The sequence below is a fragment of the Phascolarctos cinereus genome, unplaced genomic scaffold (genome assembly GCF_003287225.1).
Source record: "Phascolarctos cinereus isolate Bilbo 61053 unplaced genomic scaffold, phaCin_HiC Scaffold_3;HRSCAF=262, whole genome shotgun sequence".
In the NCBI taxonomy this organism is placed as follows: Eukaryota; Metazoa; Chordata; class Mammalia; order Diprotodontia; family Phascolarctidae; genus Phascolarctos; species Phascolarctos cinereus.
In genome coordinates this window covers 49,155,954-49,177,947 of record NW_027555736.1, presented here as the reverse complement: position 1 = coordinate 49,177,947, position 21,994 = coordinate 49,155,954, and the positions used below count along the sequence as shown (strand labels likewise).

At 45.2% G+C, this 21,994-nt stretch overlaps 1 protein-coding gene across 1 annotated transcript in view; it reads left to right on the top strand.

Annotated features, from left to right (window-relative positions):
• Nucleotides 1–985: 985 nt before the first annotated feature.
• CSPG4 (chondroitin sulfate proteoglycan 4) overlaps nucleotides 986–21,994 on the top strand; it is a 99,559-nt gene continuing 78,550 nt past the window's right edge. The window contains exon 1 of the mRNA XM_020994659.1: nucleotides 986–1,186. Within this exon, the coding sequence (XP_020850318.1) occupies nucleotides 1,078–1,186 (109 nt within the window). The 5' untranslated portion in view covers nucleotides 986–1,077. The remainder of the gene's footprint in view (nucleotides 1,187–21,994) is intronic.

The window sequence follows — 21,994 nt, the reverse complement described above, 5'->3', positions numbered from 1 at the left end:
TTCCAGGTATGGGGGACAGTCAGTGCCAAGGTGGAAGATGGAATGTGATTTAGGAGGAACAGTAAAAAAGCCAGGTTGTCTCCATTGCAGTGTCCATGAAGAGGGTCAGTGTGTAATAAGAAGAAAGAAGGATTGTGGCCAGGTTGTGAGAGGTTTGGGCACACGCGCACACACACACACACACACACACACACCCTCACACTAATATGCCCATACTTTGGCTAGCACACCCAGATGGGAACACATGTACACGTTCAAGGCTAGGTTCATGAGCAGACACACAGACGTGTGGAGGCTTTAGCTCCTGGTGTATAACCAGACTGTTGCAGAGAACATAGCCGTTCACACACATTGCCCAGGTCCAAGGAGGGGCTGATTGAGTCGAGGCACTGGCCAAGCCGATCTTTTTGGCTGGCAATGGTGACCCAGACCCCGGACCTAAATTACAAATAGAGTCCTGGACCATCCTAGCCTCCTTAATCCCATTCCCTCCCCCATTCCAGATGCGAACTAGGAGAAGGAACCCCAAAGATCTTTAGATACCTTTTGAGTGGATGGGTGAGGGTAAATCAGAGTATCCCTGACAGAAAGATTTCCAGCTCTAATCCAGGTTAAGGGGAACTCAGCCCAGAATCCAGACCCCAAGCCCCGAATACCTTCAGGAAAAAATTGTATGGAACCAGTGATGATGTTGGAAGGGGGGCACCTCTAAGGGTCCTCTCCTCATTAATCCCACACACACCCTTCCCAAGTCTGGTCTCAGCCAGGAAAGAGGGAAAACCTTTCTCTGTTCCAACTGGCAAGCCCTCACCTCCCAGGGGAAAAGAAACCGAATTCTAATGTCAAGCTCTACACTGGCCCTTTAAGAAGAGTTGATGAGGGAGGGGGGAGACCCAGCCTGAAATCTGAGAGGTGCTTGTTTGAACCCAGTTTGACTAGCGGGTTGCTGGCCCCTCCTCCTTGCTCTGAGAGCTATTAAATATAGTAGTAGTCAGGAGGGGACCCACTCCACATCTTGCCTCTCCTGAGTTCTCACTGGGAAATGCTCCGGGCATTGATCTGAGACACCCAGCAAAGATGCTTCTAGCCCTGAGACCACCCCAGCAGCGGCCGCGGAGGGGGCCGCTGATCCAGCTTCTCATCTCTCTGCTCCTATGTGCGCTACTGCCCGGCCCTGTTTCTGGAGGTGAGTCTTTCAGGGACTGCTCCCCTCCTCCCGTGGTCCCACTAAAACTAGCGCCGTTTTTGCGGGGAGAGGGCAGGAGAGAAAGTTGAGGCTACGGGGACCAGAGGGAGGCGATGAGCAAGGGATAGGGGGAAGCAGAGGAAAGAGTCCATGTTGAGACACATCTCCTCTGATTTACAAACACCTTGCTCCCTAGACCCCAGGTCCCAAGCCCAAGTAAGTAAATGGGACCCAGGCCTCCTCCCATGATGGGCACGGTTTTCAGGTGGGTGATTACCCCCTCACTGCAAAGCCCAGTCTTATATTGTGGAACATCTGGACTTGGAGAGTGCCCTCTTAGGGGCCCACCTTGAGGGGTGGGGCACAGGGAGAGCTGTCTGGAGCTCATCAGGTGCTGGAATCCATGGAGGGTGGGCTGGGCAGGGTGCCCTTGGGACCAGCCTCAACTCCAGGGCTCTGGGCCAGGACCACCAGGCAGGAATTGCAGTCTACACAGCTCTGCTCCTGTCAGGGCATCCACTGCCACCGCTACCCCCCACCTTTACCCCACCCGAGCCGAGCCGTGCCCCACCCCCAGCCATGTGGAGTTTAGAAACGGGACTGCCAAGCCCCAGAAACAAACAGATGTCCTTCATTGCTCTCTCGTATTGACAAGCTGGGTTGCAGCCCGCACTGAGGTCAACTGGTTTATGAATGATCCTACTTGGTCCCTAGGACAAGGGTCTGAATGGCGGTCTCTCTGGGGACAAGTTCTGCATACTGCTGGAGATGAAATGAGTTAAGAGTGTCTGCTGATTCCTAGGACAGCGGTACTTGGTGCTGTATTATCCAGGTTGCAGTTTGTTCAGGGCGTGGTTTGTCCAGTCTGTGGCTTATCCAGGCTGAGGATTGTCCAGCCTGAGGGTTATCCAGGCTTAGAGTGAATCATAGCATGAGAGGGATTAGAGCTGGAAGAGACTTGGGAGGATACCTGGTCTAGCCCTCTCATTTTACAGGAGAGGAAACTGAGGCAGGGAGCGTGGAAGCGCATGAGGTCAGTGTGCCGTCCATTCAGCCTGTGATTTAGCTAGGCTGTGGTTTATCCCAGCTTTGGGACAGTTTCCAGTTCTGCCACCCGCCTCCTCTTCCCCAGCTTGTCCTCTGGCCTCTCCCCTCTAAGGTCTAGGCATTGGGAGACTGAGGAAGCAAACCCTAAACCCCAGAGCCTTAACCTCTTCTGTGTCATGGGCCCTTTGGGCAGTCTGGTGAAGCCTATTCTCAGTTTTAGATGCATAAAATGAAATGCAGAGGTTAACAAAGGAAACCAACTATGGAATTATTAAAATAGTTTTTAAAAAATAAGTTCACAGACCCCAGATAAAGAACCTCTGCCAATCTAAGGGAATTGTGAATTTACTGGAAGGATTTGGAGGAGAAGGATGTTGAGGTGCTGAGGACCAAAATTCTGATTATCCAGGACCCCCATCCCTCCAAGGCCACGGATAATGGGGAATGACTGCCTCCCCCCTCTCTGCAAGAGGGGTGGGCCTGGGACTGGTGAATGGTTCTGGAGTCCATTGGGCCCAATGTCCCAGGTGGTTCACAGGGTTCCCTGCAGGGACTAGACCAGGGGAGGGGCTTCAGGGCACTTCAGAGAGGATGTCAAGTGGGTGCTTCCACCAGCCATCCTCTGAGTTTACTGGCCTGGTAGGTGTCTGATCCTGAAAAAGTAGCCTCAGCAGCTGCCTAGCCTGACAGTGGTCCCTTGGCCCCACCCACCACCTCTCCCCTCCCTCAGTCTCCCAAGTCTCACTCTGCTCACTCCATGTGTCTGTGTCTGTCTGTCTCCCTATGGCTGTCTGCCTCTCAACTGTCTCTATCTCTTCTTCCCTTTCTCTCTGTCTCTGCCTCTCCTCCACTGCATCTGTCTCCGCTTTCTGCTACTGTCTGTGTCCCTCTGTCCAAATTCCACCTTCTCTGGCTCTTCACTTCCTCTTGTTCTTTGTATACCTATCTGCGTCTGTGTTTCCCAATGTCTCTGCCTATTGCTACCCTCCTGTCCTTCTTAACTGGCTGCCTGCTTCCCTCCCCCATCATGCTTTCTTTAGGATAGCCTCTCCAAAGCAGGAAGACAGCCTTAGTGACCTAGGAGACCACCCATTCAGCAACCCACTGGGTGGTTCTAACTTCCTAGTGCCCTCAGGCAGGACCCTGGACTCCCCACACACCAACCCACATACCAGTGAGGACTCACCTTGGAGGGTGCTGGCCAGCAACCCCTACTCAGAGATCTACCCCCACCACCATCACCATCCCCACCCCCGCTCCCAACTTCCCAACCTCTGGCAGTGATTTTTGTATTTCTCAATCCCCGGTGGGCGGACTGCTGTGTGCAGAAAGAGATGGGACCACACCTCCCTCAGACCACAGCAATGCCTATGGTGCCAGTGACCCTGCCAGCCTCACCCTCAAAGCCCAGTTCTGGATGAGCTCTGGAACTCATCCCATCATAACGTGATACAGGAGGCTCTGGGAAGATTCTTGTGACCCCCCCCCAAATCTCTCCTCATTCCACCCTTGCAGCTTCATTTCTTTTGAGTATGGCCTTGGTCCCCTCAAGTAAAACAGAGGTCTACACCACCACTACCACCACTCTAACTGTGATACCTGAGTATCAATGAGTTTTCTATCCAGACTAGCTCTGATGGGTGGAGTTGGGAGCAGGCTTGGATAGAGGACCTTAGAGAGACAAGAAGGTGGCACCCAGCCCTGGGCAGTTAAGGAGTGTTAAAACAATGTCCCTCCCACCAGCCCCAGGGTAGGAAGAACCACACCCTTATGCCCACTAATCAGATGGGGAAGCCTCAGCCCCCTGAGAACAAGAGAGGAGAAGGGAGAAACATCATGAGTTTCCTCCAGGGGAAATGAGTCAGGGTAGGATACCCCATGAGTCAGGGGTAGGAGAGCCTTGGGCTTCTGTCCCAGGGCTTGGGTCCTGTTAAGGAACCCCATGCTTGTCTCATAAAATCAGATAGGGACAAGAGGAAAGAAGATGCTGGGTTCTGAAATTAGCAGGTATGAGTTGGGAGTAGGTTCAAAAAATCGTTTCACCCAGGCCCCTGCTTTTGATAGAAAAGTAAGAGGACTAGGTTAAACAAGGGAGGGACTGAAACTCTATAATCTCCCTTTTTTCAGTTCTGATATTTGATCCCTTCATCAGTGAGATGGAGGGATCTGACCATAATGCCCTTGCTTTGGTTTAGACTTGTTTGCTTTTATCAAAATGTGATTTTAATTTTATTGATTCATTGTTTTTATATCACCTGTGTCACCCGAGGTGTCCCTTCCCTCCACCCCATCACAGAGAACAATCCGTTATAACAAAAAGAAGGAAGGAAGGAAGGAAGGAAGGAAGGAAGGAAGGAAGGAAGGAAGGAAGGAAGGAAGGAAGGAAGGAAGGAAGGAAAGAAGAAAAGAAAGAGGCTAGTTGAGCAAAACTAGTCAACAGTTGGAAAAAGTCTGACATTATTTGTAGTTTTCCACACCCATAGTCCTTCACCTTTGTGTATACACACACACACATACACACACACACACACACACATACAGTTTTTAGATTCTTCAATCAATATTTTATTGAGCATCTACTCCATCTCTACTTCTCCCTCTTTCTGTCTCTGCCTCTCCTCCACTGTCTCTGTCACCATCTCTGTAGCTTTCTTCATCCAGCTCTGTCTTCATTCACCTTGTCTGTCTCTTCTGACATAACCCAGCACCCCACCCACTGGGATCCCAGAAGGATTTCAGACCATCCAGACCATTCCAGACCATGAGTTTGCCCTATCTTTCTATGTCTCTCTCCTCCTTTCCATCCATTCCATGATGGAATTCGGAAAACTTCAATGTCATGCAGTATCCTATGAGCCTTGGTCCTCCACCTCATCACTGCCTCCTGCCCCTCTGATTGAAGGGTGGAGCCATGAACTCTAAGCCTGCATTTAAGGGGGAGCTCATCTCTCACCTGGCTGCCCTGCTCTGGAAGAAGCCTCCCCTTCTCCACCCTCCCCCTGCTCTCTTTCCCCATCCCGTTTCTTGAGGATAAGAACTTCTTTTTTTTTTTTGTATTTGTATTTGTATCCACAACACTTAGCACAGTGCCAGGCACATCATAGGTGCTTACTTCATGTTTACTGACTAATATTATTGACATGGTCCACATAGCTGATCCTCAATCTGCTCTTGGCTCAATGGATTCCTCCTTTCCTACAATTTACTTCCTCCTCGTCTTAGAGCTCAAAATCCTCCTCCTCCTTCTAGGCTTAGCTCAAGCCTTAGCCCCTTCCAAAAGGCTTCCCAATTCCTCCCCCAACTGAGCTGTGCATTCTCATCCTTCAGTTTGCCTGGAGTACTCTCTCCAGTCTTCTCCTTTACCTCTGGGTCATACTACTCTGCTAACCTATAGTATATTTCTATACACGTGCAGACCCATGTAAAGGTCCTGATGGGAGTCACCGAGTTGTTCTTGTCTTCCCATCCTCTGGTACATAGTAGGCATTTAATAAATGTTTGCCTAATTATTCAGTCAAAAAGGAATTATTACATGCTTGCCATGGGCCAGGCACTGTGGTGGGCCATTATTATAAGACCTTCTCCACCATTAAATTTGTAACATGCTTAGGAGACAAAACTTGAATGTGGAAAGCCCAAGACTGTGTAGACCAAAAACTGAGAGGTCTGAATGCTTCCAGGTATAGGAGCTAGGAGGAGGAAGAGATCATCACTGCGGGCTGAGGAAATCAGGGATGGCTTGCTAAAAAAAGAGGACCTTATTTAGACACACACACACACACACACACACACACACACACACACACACTCACTCACTCACTCACTCTGAACAAAACGTACCCAGCATCCACCAGATACAATCACTGTATAAACTTCAAGTCAATAACAGTCAGTCATCAGCCTCAGCACTGTAACAAGGGCCAGGTAGGCAGAGCTTTGGCCCAGGGTACCAGAATTTGGAGTACCTGTACTTTGTGGAAGCTGCCACATGGTGACTACCTCTACTTGTTGGCTGTGCCCCGAGAGGAGCTCCTCTCTACCCCCACCCCAGCTCACTCCCTCAGAGACTGACCTCAATCAATCAACAACCATTCCTGAAGTACCTACCTTGTTCAGGCCACTTTCTAGGTGCTAGATACAAAGACAAAACAAAACAGTCCTTGTCTTCAAGGTGGCATGGTGGAAAAAGCAATGGATTTGGAGTCAGAGGAGGCAGGTTCAAATCTCCCCTCTGCCATTCACTACCTTTGTGGTGTTGAACAAATCATGGCACCTCCTTAAGCCTCAGTTTCCTAATCTGTAAAATGAGGGGGTTGGTCTGGATGGCTCAAGGGCTCTGTCTGGCTCTACATCTATGATCCTTTCACCATTCTGTCAGCATCACCCAAGTGTTCTGGGGTCTCTATTTCCTTCCAAAGGGTAGTCACCCTCCCAAAGGATCTCTTCCATACTGGACCTTGTGTCCAGTGATTTCAGGTCTCTCCCCATACCCTCCCCTTTTCCCAGCTGAATTTCTCTTTCAACATCGATTTGGGGGTGCTTTTTGTCCTCCTTGCCCCAGAGCCAGGGGACCAGCATTGCTATTTTGGGTTTGACTCTTTTCAGCCAAGTAATCTCCAGGCCAGATGCCTCAGCTGAATTGTCACTCCTTCCCCTTCTCCCTTCTCCCTGGGATGAGGGTCTCCCAGGCCATTGTGTCTTGGATAGGGAATGTGGACAGAGGTCTCAGGATGTCTATTATATTTGCCCCAGGTTGAGAAGAAGAGAGCTGAGCATGGGAGTAGGTCCTAGGATCCTAGCATATTAAAATCATATCTCTGGAGCTGGGACCTCATCCAGTCTAACCCCCTCATTTAATAACAGAATAATAGCTAACATTTATATAGCACTTACTATGTGTCAGGTACTGTGCTAAGCACTTTCTAATTATTACCACATTTAATCCTCACAATGACTCTGAGAGATTAGATACTATTGTTATCCCCATTTTGTAGATGAGGAAACAGACCTAAAAGGGTTGATGGACTTGCCCAAAGTCACACAGCTAATACGTTTCAGAAGGAGATTAGGTTTGGGAAGATCTAGAGAGGAAAAAATAAAAGGAAGGACAGTTGCAAAGATAAAAGTTTTGAAAACTGTCGGGGGGGGGGTGGAGTGGAAGATTCTGATTCTCTTTTAGGGCTGTCATCTAGGGGGTTTTGCATCAGGCAGGAGATTGGACTAGATGACCCTCTTATTCTTATGAAGATCCCGTCCCTACCCCTAAGGGTTTTACAGTCAGGCTGTGGAAACCTAAGAGATACAAAGACCCATAATTTGTTGGAATAGAGCGAACACCAGTGGAGGAGCCAAAAAACCTGGGTTCAGGTCACTTATAGTCATGAGCCTTTGAGCAGGTCATTTCACTGCTCCAATACTAAATTTCCTAATCTGTAAAATGAGATAATATCCATGGTGCTGACCTCACAGGGCTGTTGAGTTGTAAAGACCAAATGAAAGAAGGTGCTTTGGAAACTGTAAGCTTTAAGAATGTAAAGGATTCTTACTATTTAAACAGACCAGGGGTACAGACAGTGAGGACTGCTGGAGGTTAGGGCAGGGAGAAATCCCAGAGGCACTGGAGGGAGTAGAAAGAGAAATGGATTTGGATGACCTTTGTTATTGTTCAATTGTTTCAATCATGACTGACTCTTAGTGACTCCATTTGAGGTTTTCTTTGCAAAGATACTGGAGTGGTTTGCCATTTTCTTCTCCAGCTCATTTTACAGATGAGAAAACTGAGGCAAACAGATGAAGTGACTTGCCCAGAGTCACCCAGCTAGTAAGTGTCTGAGGCCAGATTTGAACTCACAAAGATTAGTCCTCCTAGATTCAGGCCCAGTGCTCTATCTACTGAGCCACCTAACTGTCTGAGTTAAGATTTAAGCTATGCTCCTTGCTAACCATGTAGCTTTTGTTAAATCACTCAACCTCTCTGGGCCTCAGTTTCCTCACCTGTAAAATGAGGGGTTAGGACTAGATGAATACAAGGTCTCTTCTAGCTCTAAATCCATTGGCCTGTGATCATAGGGTTGAGATAATGAAGGAAAGCTTCCTGGACCTTGAAGGATAGCAAGGACCTGAAGCAGCAGGAAGAAAAGCAGAAGGTCACGTCAGACAGAAAAGATGCTGAGGCAGGAATGAACATGGCTTGGGCAGGTGATAATAAGGAGAACAACCTGGCTGGAGAAGAGGGTGTGTGCAGGGGCGTAGCAGGCTATGAGCTTGGAAAGTTAGACTGGCACCACTTTGTGGAAGGCTTTGAATGCCAAGTTAAGGAATTGGAATTCAGTTTTCTCGGACCATCTTCATGCACCCCCTTACCCAATGGGTAGCCAGTCTAGAACAAATAAAGAGTTTTGAGGCCAAAAGTGATGTTAGGAAGAGTAATCTGGCATTAGTATGCAAGATGTATTGGGAGAGAATTTGGAGATTAATGGGGGAGGGGGGTGTCGGAAAGGATAAAACCTTAGGATCTGTAGCTGGGAGGGACCTTAGACATGTTCTAGCCTAACTATTTCATCTCACAGAGGACAGTAAGTCCCAGAGAAGCTTAGGGATTTGCCCAAGATTACACAGCTGTTATCAGAGCTGGACAAGTTGGCTTGGCTTCTTAGAGGACTTTAGGATTAACCCTTTCTCCACGGACCTGTCAGCCTGTAGTTCCACCTCCTGACCTCTTCCTCCCCACAACCAGCCCAGACTCTCTGCAGCTGTTGTCCTTCCCCTCCCCTCCTCTCCCCACTTCACCCCACCCCTACCCTGGGGGTCAGAACAGAGCCTCCTTCTCTGTTGGGAAAAGCCAGACTTATAAGGAGCTCTCCAACAGCACCAGGCCACACACTCCCCCCTGCCCAAAAAAGCCTACACACCAGAAATAATTTGTATAGAACTTTATGGTTTGCAAAACCCTTTACAAATATTATCTCATCTTATTCTCAGAACAACTCTGAGGTTCTATTATTATCTTCATTTTACAGAGGGGAAAACTGAGGCAGGCAGAATTTAAGTGACTTTACCAGGGTAGAACAGCGCTAGCTGTATCTGAGGCTGGATTTGAATTTAGGTCTTCCTACCTGCAGGGATGGAGCTCTATCCACTGCCTCACCTAGCTGCCTCTAAATGACCTGAATGTGTCATCAAGTCAAACCCTGCTGCCTCTGAAGCCTCACTGAAATCATTCCAGAGCTATCATTCCACCCTGGCTCCTCTCCCTCACTCCATTTTGCTTTCACAGAATCTTAGGGGTGGAAGGGACCTCAGAGAACCCACTGAAAGTTATCTTTCAGCTCTTCTTAGCCTGACAGAACTAGCTCCTTGTCAACCCACTGAAGCCCCTCAGGCTCAATTGGGTTGAGGAATACGGAAATTTTAACAGGAATATCCAGAGTACTGGAAAGCATGGTGCAGTGAAAAGAGAACTGGATTTTGATTAAGAAAATCTAATGTTAAGGTCCAGCTCTGCCATTTACTAGCCTCAGTTTACCCATCTGTGAAATGAGTGAATTGAACTAGATGATCTCTAGAGTACCTTCCAGCTTTTTTTTTCCCAATTTTTAACATTTTTATTTAAACTGTTGAGTTCCAAATTCTATCCCTCTCTCCCTCTCCTCCCCCCTTCCTGAGATGGTAAGCAATCAGATATAGGCTATACATGTGAAATTATGTAAAACATTTCCATATTAGTCATTTCGAACAAGAAGACTCAAGAGGAAAAAAAAAAGAAAGAAAGTGAAAAATAGCGTGCTTCAGTCTGCATTCAATCACTATCAGTCCTTTCTCTGGAGGTGGAAAGTATCCTTCATCCTCAGTGCTTTGGGCTTGTCTTGGATCATTTTATTGCTGAGGATGACTAAATAGTTCTTCATCGAACAATGCTGTTGTTACTGTGCACAACATTCTCCTGTTTCTGTTCACCTTACTATGTATCAGTTCATGTAAATTTTTCCAGGTTTTCCTGAAATCATCCTGCTTGTCATTCCTTATAGTGTAATAATATTCCATTACAATCATATGCCATTCTCCAATTGATGGATATCCCTTTGATTTCCAATTCTTAGCCACCACAAAAAGAGCTGCTATAAATATTTTCATACAAATAGGTCCTTCCCCCTTTTTTGGATGTCTTTGTGACATAGACCTAGCAGTGATATTGCCGGATTGAAGGGGATGCACAGTTTTATAGCCCTTTGGGCATAGTTCCAATTTGCTCTCCAAAATAGTTCAATCAGTCTACAACTCCACCAACAATGCATTAGTGTTCCAGTTTTCCCACATCCCCTCCAACATCCAACATTTTCTTTTTTTTTGTCATATTAGCCATGCTGATAAGTGTGAGGTGTTACCTCAGAGTTATTTTAATTTGCATTTCTCTAATCAATAGTGATTTAGAGCATTTTTTTCATATGACTATAGATAGCTTTGATTTCTTTGTCTGAAAACTGCCTGTTCATATCCTTTGACCATTTATCAATTAAGGAATGGGTTGTATTTTTATGAATTTGACTCTGTTCTCTATATATTTGAGAAATGAAGCCTTTATCAGAAATATTTGTTGCAAAAAAAGAATTTCCCCAGTTTTCTGCTTTCCTCATAATTTTGGTTGCATTGGTTTTGTTTGTTAAAAATTTTTAAATTTTATATAACAGAAATTATCTATTTTAAATTTTGTGATGCTCTCTATATCTTCTTCAGTCCTAAATTAGTCCTAAATTCTTCCCTTATCCATAAATCTGATAGATAAACTATTCCATGCTCTCCTAATTTGCTTATGGTATCACCCTTTAGGTGTAAATCACGTGCCCATTTTGACTTCATATTGGTTTATGGTGTGAGATGTTAGTCTATATCTAGTTTCTGCCATACAATTTTCCAGTTTTCCCAGAAGTTTCTGTCAATTAATGAGTTTTTTCCCCAAAAAGCTTGGATTTGGGGGTTTATCATATATCAGATTACTATGGTCATTTACTGTAATGTAATTTGTACCTAATCTATTCCAAATGTTTCTTAGCCAGTACCAGATTGTTTTGATAATTACTGCTTTATAATAAAGTTTGAGATGTGGCATGGCAAGACCACCTTCTTTCACATTTTTTTTCATTGATTCCCTTAATATCCTTGAGCTTTTGTTCTTCCAAATGAAATTTGTTATTATTTTTTCTAGTTCTATAAAAAAAAAAGTTGTAGTTTGATTGGCATGGCACTGAATAAATAGATTAATTTAGGTAGAACTGTCATTTGATTATATTGGATTGGCCTATTGATGAGCAATTAATATTTTTCCAATTGTTTAGATCTGACTTTATTTGTGTGAAAAGTGTTTTTTAGTTGTGTTTATATAGTTCCTGGGTTTGTCTTGGCAGGTAGACTCCCAAGTATTTTACATTGTCTGCAGTTATTTTAAATGGAATTTATCTTTCTATCTCTTGCTGCTGGACTTTGTTGATAATATATAGAAATGCTGATGAATCATGTGGGTTTATTTTGTATCCTGCAACTTTGCTAAAGTTGCTAATAATTCCAAGTAGTTTTTTTAGTTGATTCTCTAGGATTTTCTAACATCATATCATCTGCAAAGAGTGATAGTTTTGTTTCCTCATTGCCTATTCTAATTCCTTTCACTTCTTTTTCTTCTCTTATTGCTGTACTAACATTTCTAGTACAATATAAAATAAGAGAGGTGATAATGGGCATCCTTGCTTTATCCTTGATTGTACTGGGATAGCTTATCCCCACTACAGATAAGGTCTGCCGATGGTTTTAGATAAATATTACTTATCATTTTAGGGTAAGCTCCATTTATTCCTATGCTCTCTGGTGTTTTTAATAGGAATAGGTACTGTATTTTCTCAAAGGCTTTTTCTGCTTCTATTAAGATAATCATGTGATTTCTGTTGATTTTGTTATTGATATGCTCAATTATGCTGATCGTTTTCCTAATATTGAACTAGTCCTGCATTCCTGGTATAAATTCCATCTGGTCATAGTGTATGATCCTTGTGATATATTGCTGTGATCTCTTTGCTGGTATTTTATTTAAAATTTTTCCTCAATATTCATTAGGGAAATTGGTATATAACTTTGACGATTTTTTTTAGGAAGTTCATTGATGGCTTGTTCAACTTCTTTTTCTAAGATTGGGTTATTTAAGTATTTTATTTCTTCTTCTGTTAATCTGGGTAATTTATATTTTTGTAGATATTCATCCATTTCATTTAGATTGTCAAATTTATTGGCATATAATTGGGCAAAATAGCACCTAACAATTGTCTTAATTTCCTCTTTATTGGTGGTGAATTCACTTCTTTCATTTTTGATACTAGTAATTTGGTTTTCTTCTATCCTTTTTTTAATCAAATTAACCAATGGTTTATTGATTTTATTGGTTTTTTTTCATAAAACTAACTTCTAGTTTTATTAGTTTGGTGGTTTTCTTACTTTCAATTTTATGTATCTCTTCTTTGATTTTCAGGATTTCCAATTTGATGTTTAATTGGAAATTTTTAATTTGTTCTTTTTCTAGTTTTTTTTTTAGTTGCATACCCAATTCGCTGATCTGCTTTTTCTCTATTTTATTGATGTAAGTGAGTAGAGATATAAATTTTCCCCTAAGTACCACTTTGGCTGCATCCAATAAATTTTGGTATATTGTCTCATTGTTGTCATTTTCTTTAACGAAATCATCAATTGTTTCTATGATTTGTTCTTTGACCCACTGTTTTTTAGTATTAGATTAATTTTCAATTAATTTCTAATCTCTCTTTCCATTATCCATTATTGAATATAATTTTTTATTGCATTATGATCTGAAAAGGATACATTTACCATTTCTGCTTTCCTGCATTTGGTTGTGAAGTTTTATGTCCTAATAGGTGTAGGTGCCATGTACTGCTGAGAAAAAAAGTGTATCCTTTCCATTCCTGTTCAGTTTTCTCTAGAGATCTATCATATCTAACTTTTACAGAATTTCATTCACCTACTTAACTTCTTTCTTGTTTGTTTCTAGGTTGGATTTATCTAGTTCTGAGAGGGGAAAGTTGAGGTCCCCCAGTGGCATAATAGATTCTGCTCTAACCCCTTACCTTTACCCTGTGTGTATCTCTCTGCTTCGAATGGGTTTCTTACAAACAACATGCTGTAGGATTCTGGTTTTTAATCTATTCTCCTATCTGCTTCTATTTATGGGTGAGTTCATCCCATTCATATTTATAGTTATGATAAAAATGTATTTCACTCCATGCTATTTTTCTCTTGTTTATCCCCCTCTCTCTTACCCCTCACCATTTCCCTCCTCACAAATGCTTTACTTCTGATTACTGCCTTCCCCAGTATACCCTCCCTTTTATCAGTCACCCCTCTCCCTTCTATTATCCCCATCCCTTTTTTACTTCCTTATAAGGTAAGATAGATCCTAATATCCAACTGGGTGTGTATGCTATTCCCTCTGTGAGCCAATTTTGATAAGAGTATGATTTAAGCTTTGCCCACCACAACCCTCTATCTCCCCCTCCGTTATAATAGCTCTTTTATGCCTCTTTTATGTCAGATAATTGACTCCATGCAATCTCTCTCTTACTTCTTCTTCCAGGGCAATTTTCTTCTCACTCCTTTATTTTGTTTTTTGGGGCATCATGCTATCAAAGTCACCTTATGTCCATACCCTCTGCTTATATATACTCCTTCTAATTGCTCTTATAGTTATAAAGTTGTTAGGAGTTACAAATATCTTGCCACATAGAAATATAAACAGTTTAAACTTATTAAATTTCTTATGTTTTCTCTTTCTTGTTTCTTTTTTACCCTTTTATGTTTCCCTTGAGTCTTGTATTTGAAAGTCAAATTTTTTATTCAGCTCTGGTCTTTTAATTAGAAATGTTTAAAAGTCCTCTATTTCATTAAATATCCATTTTCCCCAAAAAAGATTATATTCAATTTTGCTGGGTACGTTGTAATAATAAATCCTTTGCCTTCCAGTATATCATATTACAAGTCCTCTGGTTCTTTAATGTGGAAGCTACCAAATCCTGTGTAATTCTGACTGTAGCTCCACAATATTTGAACTGTTTCTTTTTAACTGCTTTCAATTCTTTCTCCTTGATCTGTGAGCTCTGGAATTTGGTTATAATGTTCCTGGGAGGTTTTAGCTGGTGATTGGTGGATTCTTTCAATTTCTATTTCGCCCTTTGGTTCTAACATATTAGGGCAGTTTTCTTTGATAATTTCTTTTTTTTTTTAATTTTTAGGCAATTGGATTTAAGTGACTTGCCCAGGGTCACACAGCTAGTAAGTATCAAGTGTTTGGTCTGAGGCCAGATTTGAACTCAGGTCCTCCTGACTTCAGGGCCAATGTTCTATCCATTGGGCCACCTAGCTGCCCCCTATAATTTCTTGAAAGATGTTGTCCAGGCCTTTTTTTCTATCATGGCTTTCAAGTAGTCCAATAATTCTTATATTATCTCTCCTGGATCTATTTTCTAGATCAGTTATTTTTCCAATGAGAAATTTCACATTTTCTTCTACTTTTTTTTACTTTTTTATTGTGTTTTATCATATCTTGATGTATCATAGAGTCCTTATTTTCCTCTTGTTCAATTCTAACTTTTAAGGAATTATTTTCTTCAGTGGGCTTTTGTACTTCCTTTTCCATTTGGCCGATTCTATTTTTTAGGTAATTATTTTCCTCAGCAAATTTTTGTATCTTTTCCCATGCTATTGACTATTTTTTCATGGATTCTCTTGCATTACTCTCATTTCTTTTCCCAATTTTTCTTCTACTTCTCTAATTTGCTTTTTAAATTCCTTTTTAAGTTCTTCTAGGAATTCTTTTTGGGACTGAGACTGAGTTACATTTTTCTCTGAGGCTTCACATGTAACCCTTTTGATACTATTGTCCTCTTCTAAGTTTATGCCTTAATCCTCCCTATTACCACAGTAACTTTCTGTAGTTGAGCTCTTTTTTTTTGTTTTTTGCTCATTTATTCCTGCCCTTTTTGTGATTTGGTGTTGTTACGTGAGAGTTGGGCTCTGGTCCTGCACTATTCCAAGCTTTTTGTGCTGGGTCTCTGGGCTTTTCCCTGGGCTTCAGGGCTTAGCTGCTTATTTTCTCTGGAGGATAGGCTTCCCTTCTGACTTATACTGGGGGGGGGGCCTCAAAGTTGGCCTCCCATGGGCGTGGGGTTTAGCTGCTGGCCTGCTCCAGGGGTGGGGCCTTGCTGTTAGGTTGCTATGGAAACAGGGCCTCTCTGCCAGCAGGCCCTGGAGGAGTAATTTTGTTCCTGATCTGCCCAAAGGGTGGGGCCCTGCTGCTGGGTTGCTATGGAAACAAGGTCTCTTTGCTGGTAGGCTCCAGGGGCAGGGTCTACTGTTGGCCAGCTCCCAGACAGGCTTCACTACTGGTCAGCAGTGGGGTCAAGGCCTGCTGGTGGCTTGTGCTGGGGGTGGGGTCTCTGGGGTGGGGCCTTGCTGCCCTGCACAGACTGATCACTTGCCTAGGGGGATGCTAGCTTGTGGGAGGGTGGGGCCTCATTGGTGGATTGCCCTAGGCTTGGAGCCTTGCTGCTATAAGGCTGGTTGCTGCTGCTGATGCTCTTGGACCTCTTTCCCCTCCTGCCCCAGTGAGACTGACCTTTTCTACTGAGCTGGTACTGCTTCCCTGCTTCTAGAACAGCTCTGAGGTGGTTTTTTTTCTGGTTGTTTGGAGGGGAATTTGGAAGGGCTTCAGAGGGTTCCTTCCTCACTCTGCCATCTTGGCACTGGAAGACCCCTTCCAACCTTGGAAGTCAATTAATTTTGAGAAGCGTAGAATGCTAGAGCTGGAAGTGACCACAGGAATCATCCTAACTAAGTCTGGCCTTCTCATTTTATAGGTGATGCAACTAAGACCCAGAGGGAGAAAGTTACTCCCCCAAGGTCACACAATTTGTTAGCGTCAGAGCTGGAATTAGAATCTTGGGCCCCTAACTCCCAATTCGGTGTTTTCTCAACATCCCTTGTGCCCCCATCTACATAGTGGGGGAAGTAGGAAAAGACAACACTATTCTTGCCCTCAGGAAGTTCCCAGGCTTACCACTGCAGAATTTACCCAACAGCCCCAGATACTATAGAAGCATGTAGCAGAGTAAGGTACTGATTATCTAGTGCAGCAGGAGGTCAGAAATGTTGTGGATTTCCATCCTACAATATTTGGGAAGAGAAGTGGCCAGAGGTAAGGGGATAAATGAGTTGGCCCTTACCATCAAGGTGATCCAGTCACTCTGTCCTACATGTGGGAGAGTGGTAAGTCTAGGGTGAGATAGTGTGGAATTTAATGCTTACCCCACTTCTAAGCAGTTCAATAGCTCAACTCACTGTACTCCCACTACTCATCCTTCACTCTGGCCCCTTAGCCCTCTAGCCTACCAAGGGTTGACAAGGAGGGGCCTTTTCAGTTCTAGTATGGGGGAGGGACAGCACCAGGTGGGGCAGGCAGGCAGGAGTTGAGGACAGGCAAGGAGCATGGCTTGTGCTGAGATCACAGAGGAAGTGTATATGCTTGGAGAACTGGGCGTGCTGCCACAGGGTCGGGGGAGAGGTGGGAGGGAAAGGGAGAGGGAGGAAGGAAAAACTGGAAATAGACATGTATACACAGAGAGAGAAAGAGAGACTTAGAAACCTTGGCTCCAGAGGTGGGGGAGAAAGGGGTTTTGAAAGATTCTTTACCCAGTGTTGTGAATATAAGAGAGGAACCACTCTCCGCCACCCAGAGTCAAGGCTACCCTCTATCTGAGATCTCTTGGATCTGAGCCTGGAAAGATTTTGGGAGACCAGGAACGGGAACAGTCCAGGGACCAAGGAAGTCTTTTGCCACCTCACAGGGCCTTTATATACAGTAGGAACTCAGTAAATATGCGTCAAAATAAATGGACTACATGAGAAGCAGTGCAATGCCTTGCAATTAGGAAGACGGGGTCAAATCCTGCCTCAATCACTCACTTACCAGCTGTGACCCTGAATTTCTCTTTGGCTGTCAGTTTCCTCATCTATATAAAATTAAGAGGCTGGACTCCACAACTTCTGAGCTCTAAATTTATGATCATCTGGCGTCAGGCAAGGCACTTTCATTCTCTGCCCCTCCATTCCTACTCCTTAAAATGAGGAGGTCACACTAGACAATGGCTGAGGGCCTGTCCGACTCTGACCTTTTGGACTTCTATGATACGGTCCCCTAGAGATGCATTCTTTCTCTCCTATGTCTTTCAGGAATCAACCCAAAAACCCCCTTCTTCAGGAAGAGTTCCCTGACCAACCCAGACTACATTCTCTCTCCCTTCTTGGGCTTCTTCCAGCCCTTTACTGTCTATAGCACATAGTGTCTACGCCACATAGTCACCTACTCAATCATATATAGTCTTGTATTTTTCTCTAATGTTTCATGTGCGGGTTTCCATTCCCCTCCTCCAGTTGTGCTATATCTTCTTCTCTCATCTCCCCCCTTTCATTGGTTACTCCCAGTGGCCAGTGTTTCCAAGAGACCTTCCCGAAATGATGAATGTCTTCTTGCCTTTTATTCTGACATCTTCATTGATTCTCAAGTTGGGAACTTCAGGCAGGCTAGAATAGAGAGTGGCATCAGAGAAGCCCAATAAGGAAGGCATGTGGGAGCTGGTTTATCGGCACATTTCAGAGCCCCTCAGCTCAAACTATGTAGGCAATCTCCTATTCCACCTATTAATGAGACCACATGATCCTCCATTTAGAGCTAAGAGGGACCTCAGGACCACTCAGGCTTTAGCGCCCATCCAAGATCAAGTTTGGGGAAGTAAACCCCCATATTCTCCTTGCCTATTTCCACTTCACCATCTTCCCTCCTGCTGGTCCTTCTACCCAGAATACCCTCTCTTCATGCAGGTCTCTCTAAATCTCACCCATCTCTCAAAGTCGGGCTCTTGTCCCAAGACTACCACAGCCCCTGAAGGCCAACCAAGCAAAACAAAATTGCCTTAATTAAAAGGCTAGGTTCTGGGTGCAGGTGCTGAGAGGAAGGGGATAGGTTGGGATGGGGAGATAATCATGGCTAGCAGAGCCTTCTACTGCATCGCAGTCAACAACGGGTCTGGCCTACTCTGGGATGGGATATTTGTGAATGGCTTGCACTTCGCTCTCCCCACCCCCATTGCCTTGGCAGGCTCCCAGATGTGAGAGTAGCCTGGGCCTTGTCCTCACTGAGGTCTGTTCTTCATCAGATTAACTGCCTTTATCCACGGTTTAACCATTTCAGTGTGGGGGGTGTTTCAAATGCCCCATCTTTCCCCATATGCTTCTTCCTTTTTGAGGGGCAGTATTCACCAAAGAGAAACCTCCACCATCCAGGCATCAAATCCCCTCCAAGGAGAAGATGAGGCAAAAGAAAAGGGGATAAGTGCCTGTGCCCAGCAGGATATGATGAATAAGAGGGAGCCCCAAATTCTAGTCTGTTTAATTCCACCCAAATTCATTCATCACATGCCTATAGGGCTTTGCGGTTTGCAAAGCCCTTTAAACACCTCCCTGTGGCATACTGGAGAGAGAGCTGGCTTTTTGGTCAGGCAACCTGGTTTGTCTCCTACTTCTGACACTTAGCACTAGCTGTGGGACCTCAGGCAAGTCATGTAACCTTTGTGTAAAATGAGGGGTTTGGACTAAATGGTCACTACCAGCCCTTGCAGTTCTGCTCTTCTGATCTTCTCCCCTTATGTGATGCTGCAACCTCCCAAGAGGCCTAATCTTGAGAGCCGGGAGGTTCCCCTTGGCAGAATCCGGCCAGAATTGAATACTATAGAGGGAGGGTTCTTTCTTTTGGGCTACTTTGGAAAATCCTAATGGATTTATCTGTTGGGTGGTTAGTGATTCTGTTCTTCCTCCTTCTCCCCCCCGCCCTGGTTGGAAAATACACCCCGTGTGTCCAGGCCAAAATTCTGAGCTACTTTAAGAGTTTCCAGCTGATGAGAAAGCACCAATGAGAGCTCCATGTGAGCAAAGAAGGGAAGGACAGAAAGCCCTGAGCCGTGGGAATCACACAAGGCCCAGGCTAGCCCAAGTCAGTATTTATAGCTCCCACCCCCTCTTCCTGGCTGAGGTTGGGCCTTGGGGTCCTGATGACATTCCTAAATAGGGGAGGCAGGGCAGGGCTCTCTCTTCCTCTGCCAGCATCTGGGACTTCATTCCACCAGGGTCTGTTTTCTTAGGGTCTCCATGCCTGGTGGGAACGGAAATTGTTCTCCTTCCCTGCCTTCCTCCTTTCCACTCTGACCACCCTCCCAAGGGGACAAGCAGACCCCAGACAAATGTCTTTGACCCCTCTTCTGTCAAACAGTTCCCCAGGGACCAGCCCAGAAGGAGCAGGGAGGTACCCTGGATTCGAATCCCAGAGACAAAGATTAATCGTAGCTCTGCTGGTAACTAGAATGTTAGGGACAAATCACTGCCCTCTGGGCCTCAGTTTCCTTCAGGTGAGAGGATTGCACTCACTGAGCTCTGAGACTCTTTCCAACTCTAGCATGCCACTATCCCTTTAATTCAGCCCACCAGTTAGCTGTTCTAGGCTCCTGTTAGGTTTGAGGCCTGAGGGAAAGTGAGAGAATTTCTTTGGAATGGGTTTTGGCGGGTAGGTGGGTGGGGTCCAGACTAGACTTTGAGATGGGAAGCCCCCACCCTCAGCGGGCTAGGCTTGATTCCAGGAAGGCAGGCTTCTGACTGGGCTGATTGTATTGGGGTTTAGGCCCCTGCAGCTTCCTTCTGCCCTCCCCAGCTCCCCAGGTCGGACAGGTGAGTAACCGCTCTCCACCCATTCCCATTACAAAGGCACTTTTCTTCTCCCTGTTGGGGAGGTCCAGATCCTAAGCCATTTCCCCATACAAGGCAGAAACAGCTCTAGCCCCTGAAGTCATGCATTCCCCAGGACAGGGAGAAAGTTTGTCTTTTTCCTTCCACCGCTTACCCTTTGACTCGGGCAGGGTCAGCTCAGACTCAGAATCCACTTGTTCCAGGGATGTTGGTCTATTTTTAGGGCAGTCATGGTGACTTTTCCCCTGGATTTCTTTAACCCCATAGAAAGACTCTCTGTCACCCAGGAGGGAGAGGTCTGGCTGGATGATTCCAAACATCTGCCCAGAGGATGTAAGCAAATGGGACCCAGGATGCCTGGTGGGAGTACAAAGGAAATCGCTTTCGGCTGCGACCCAGAGTGTTTGACAGCCTCTGCCTCCAGCCTGAAGGAGGCCAGAATGGAGACCAAGATTCCATCGGTTGCCCCTTCTCCCATCCCTCACAGACTGGGGAGGCCAGTTGGCACGACCCCCTGCCTTCAGGTGACTGGCCAAGCCCTCCAGAGCAGAATTCAGTCTTCCAGCATGGAGAGTCCAAAGCCCTCCCAGTCACCTATCCTAATAATCAATCTCCCATCAGAGTCAGGAAGTTAGTTCTTCCTTATGGCTGATCACAATGTCCCTGACTTTGAACTTTAACTCCTTTGGTCATCATTGATTCCCTATGATGTACCCACCTCTATAGGGGATAAAAGGAAAAGAGCTGCCATTTATAGAGCTTGAGAGGCGACATAGAGCTTGAGAGTAGCTAGAGACCTGGTCTCAAGGCCAAGAAGAAGATGCGGGTTCAAGTGCCGCCTCTGAAAGATATTGGCTTTGTGACCCTGGGCAAATGGCTTAATCTCTCAGTGCCCTGGGACACTCTCTAAGGAAGAGCTTCTTAACATTTGTCAGTCTGCTGAAGCCACTCAAAAGTGGATTTTTTTAAAATTCCCAATTGGAGAATCTGTTAGATAGTGGATATAAGGATGTATTTTTTCCTCATCTAAGTTCACCAACCCCCCAGAATCTATCCATAGTCCCCTTTAGGGGGATGAAGTTCTGGACCACGAGGCTATCCAATGCACAGAAGTTGCTGATCTGCGCTGGTGGGGGAATTCGCCATGCTGCTGAAATCCTGGGTTCAGGCCCTAGCTCTTTTAGTTTTGCAAAGCACTTGGTAACCCTATGATCCTCCCAACAACCCCTTCATAGGCTCATGGGTGGAGAACTAAAAGGGACTTCAAGATCCTCTAATCCAACCCGTTTGATTGACAGATGAGGAAACGGAGGCCCTGAGAGAGAATAAAGGCAGTAAATAGCAGAGTTGGGATCTGAACTTGGGCCCAATAATTCCAAGTTTGGGGCTCTTTCCACTGCACCATTCAGCTGTAGATTGGGATAGATCCCTGAGGTCTTTGGGGGTAGATGATTTAAGATATTATTATCCTAAATTTATACATAAGGATGCTTACAACTCTATCACCATAACTTCCCCTGCAAAGAGTGGGGAAATCTCATTTTAGAATTCTCCAATGGATGGAAGCATGTGTCTAGTCAGAATCAGGTGGGTCCCCGGCTGAGGGCCCTCTCTTTACCAGAAGGGAAGAAATAGCAAGAGCAGGGATCTAAGCCTTGGACCCTCAGACACAGGTCTGACCTCAGAGAGATGAGAGAAGAGTATTTGCTACGTGCCGGACTCCAGAACAGACCAACAAGAGTATCAAACAACTCCATTAAGCAGTGGCCGCCAGCAGCAGAAGGGGTAGGCTGTGGGCATGTGGGGCAACCACAGGCCAGGGAGAGGCCCCATCGGGGTGGAGGGTGGGGGGAGTTGAGGAGGGAGAGAAGTGGGGTAATGGCTCCATGACACATTCCCCAGGATCCCACAGCCACCACCAGT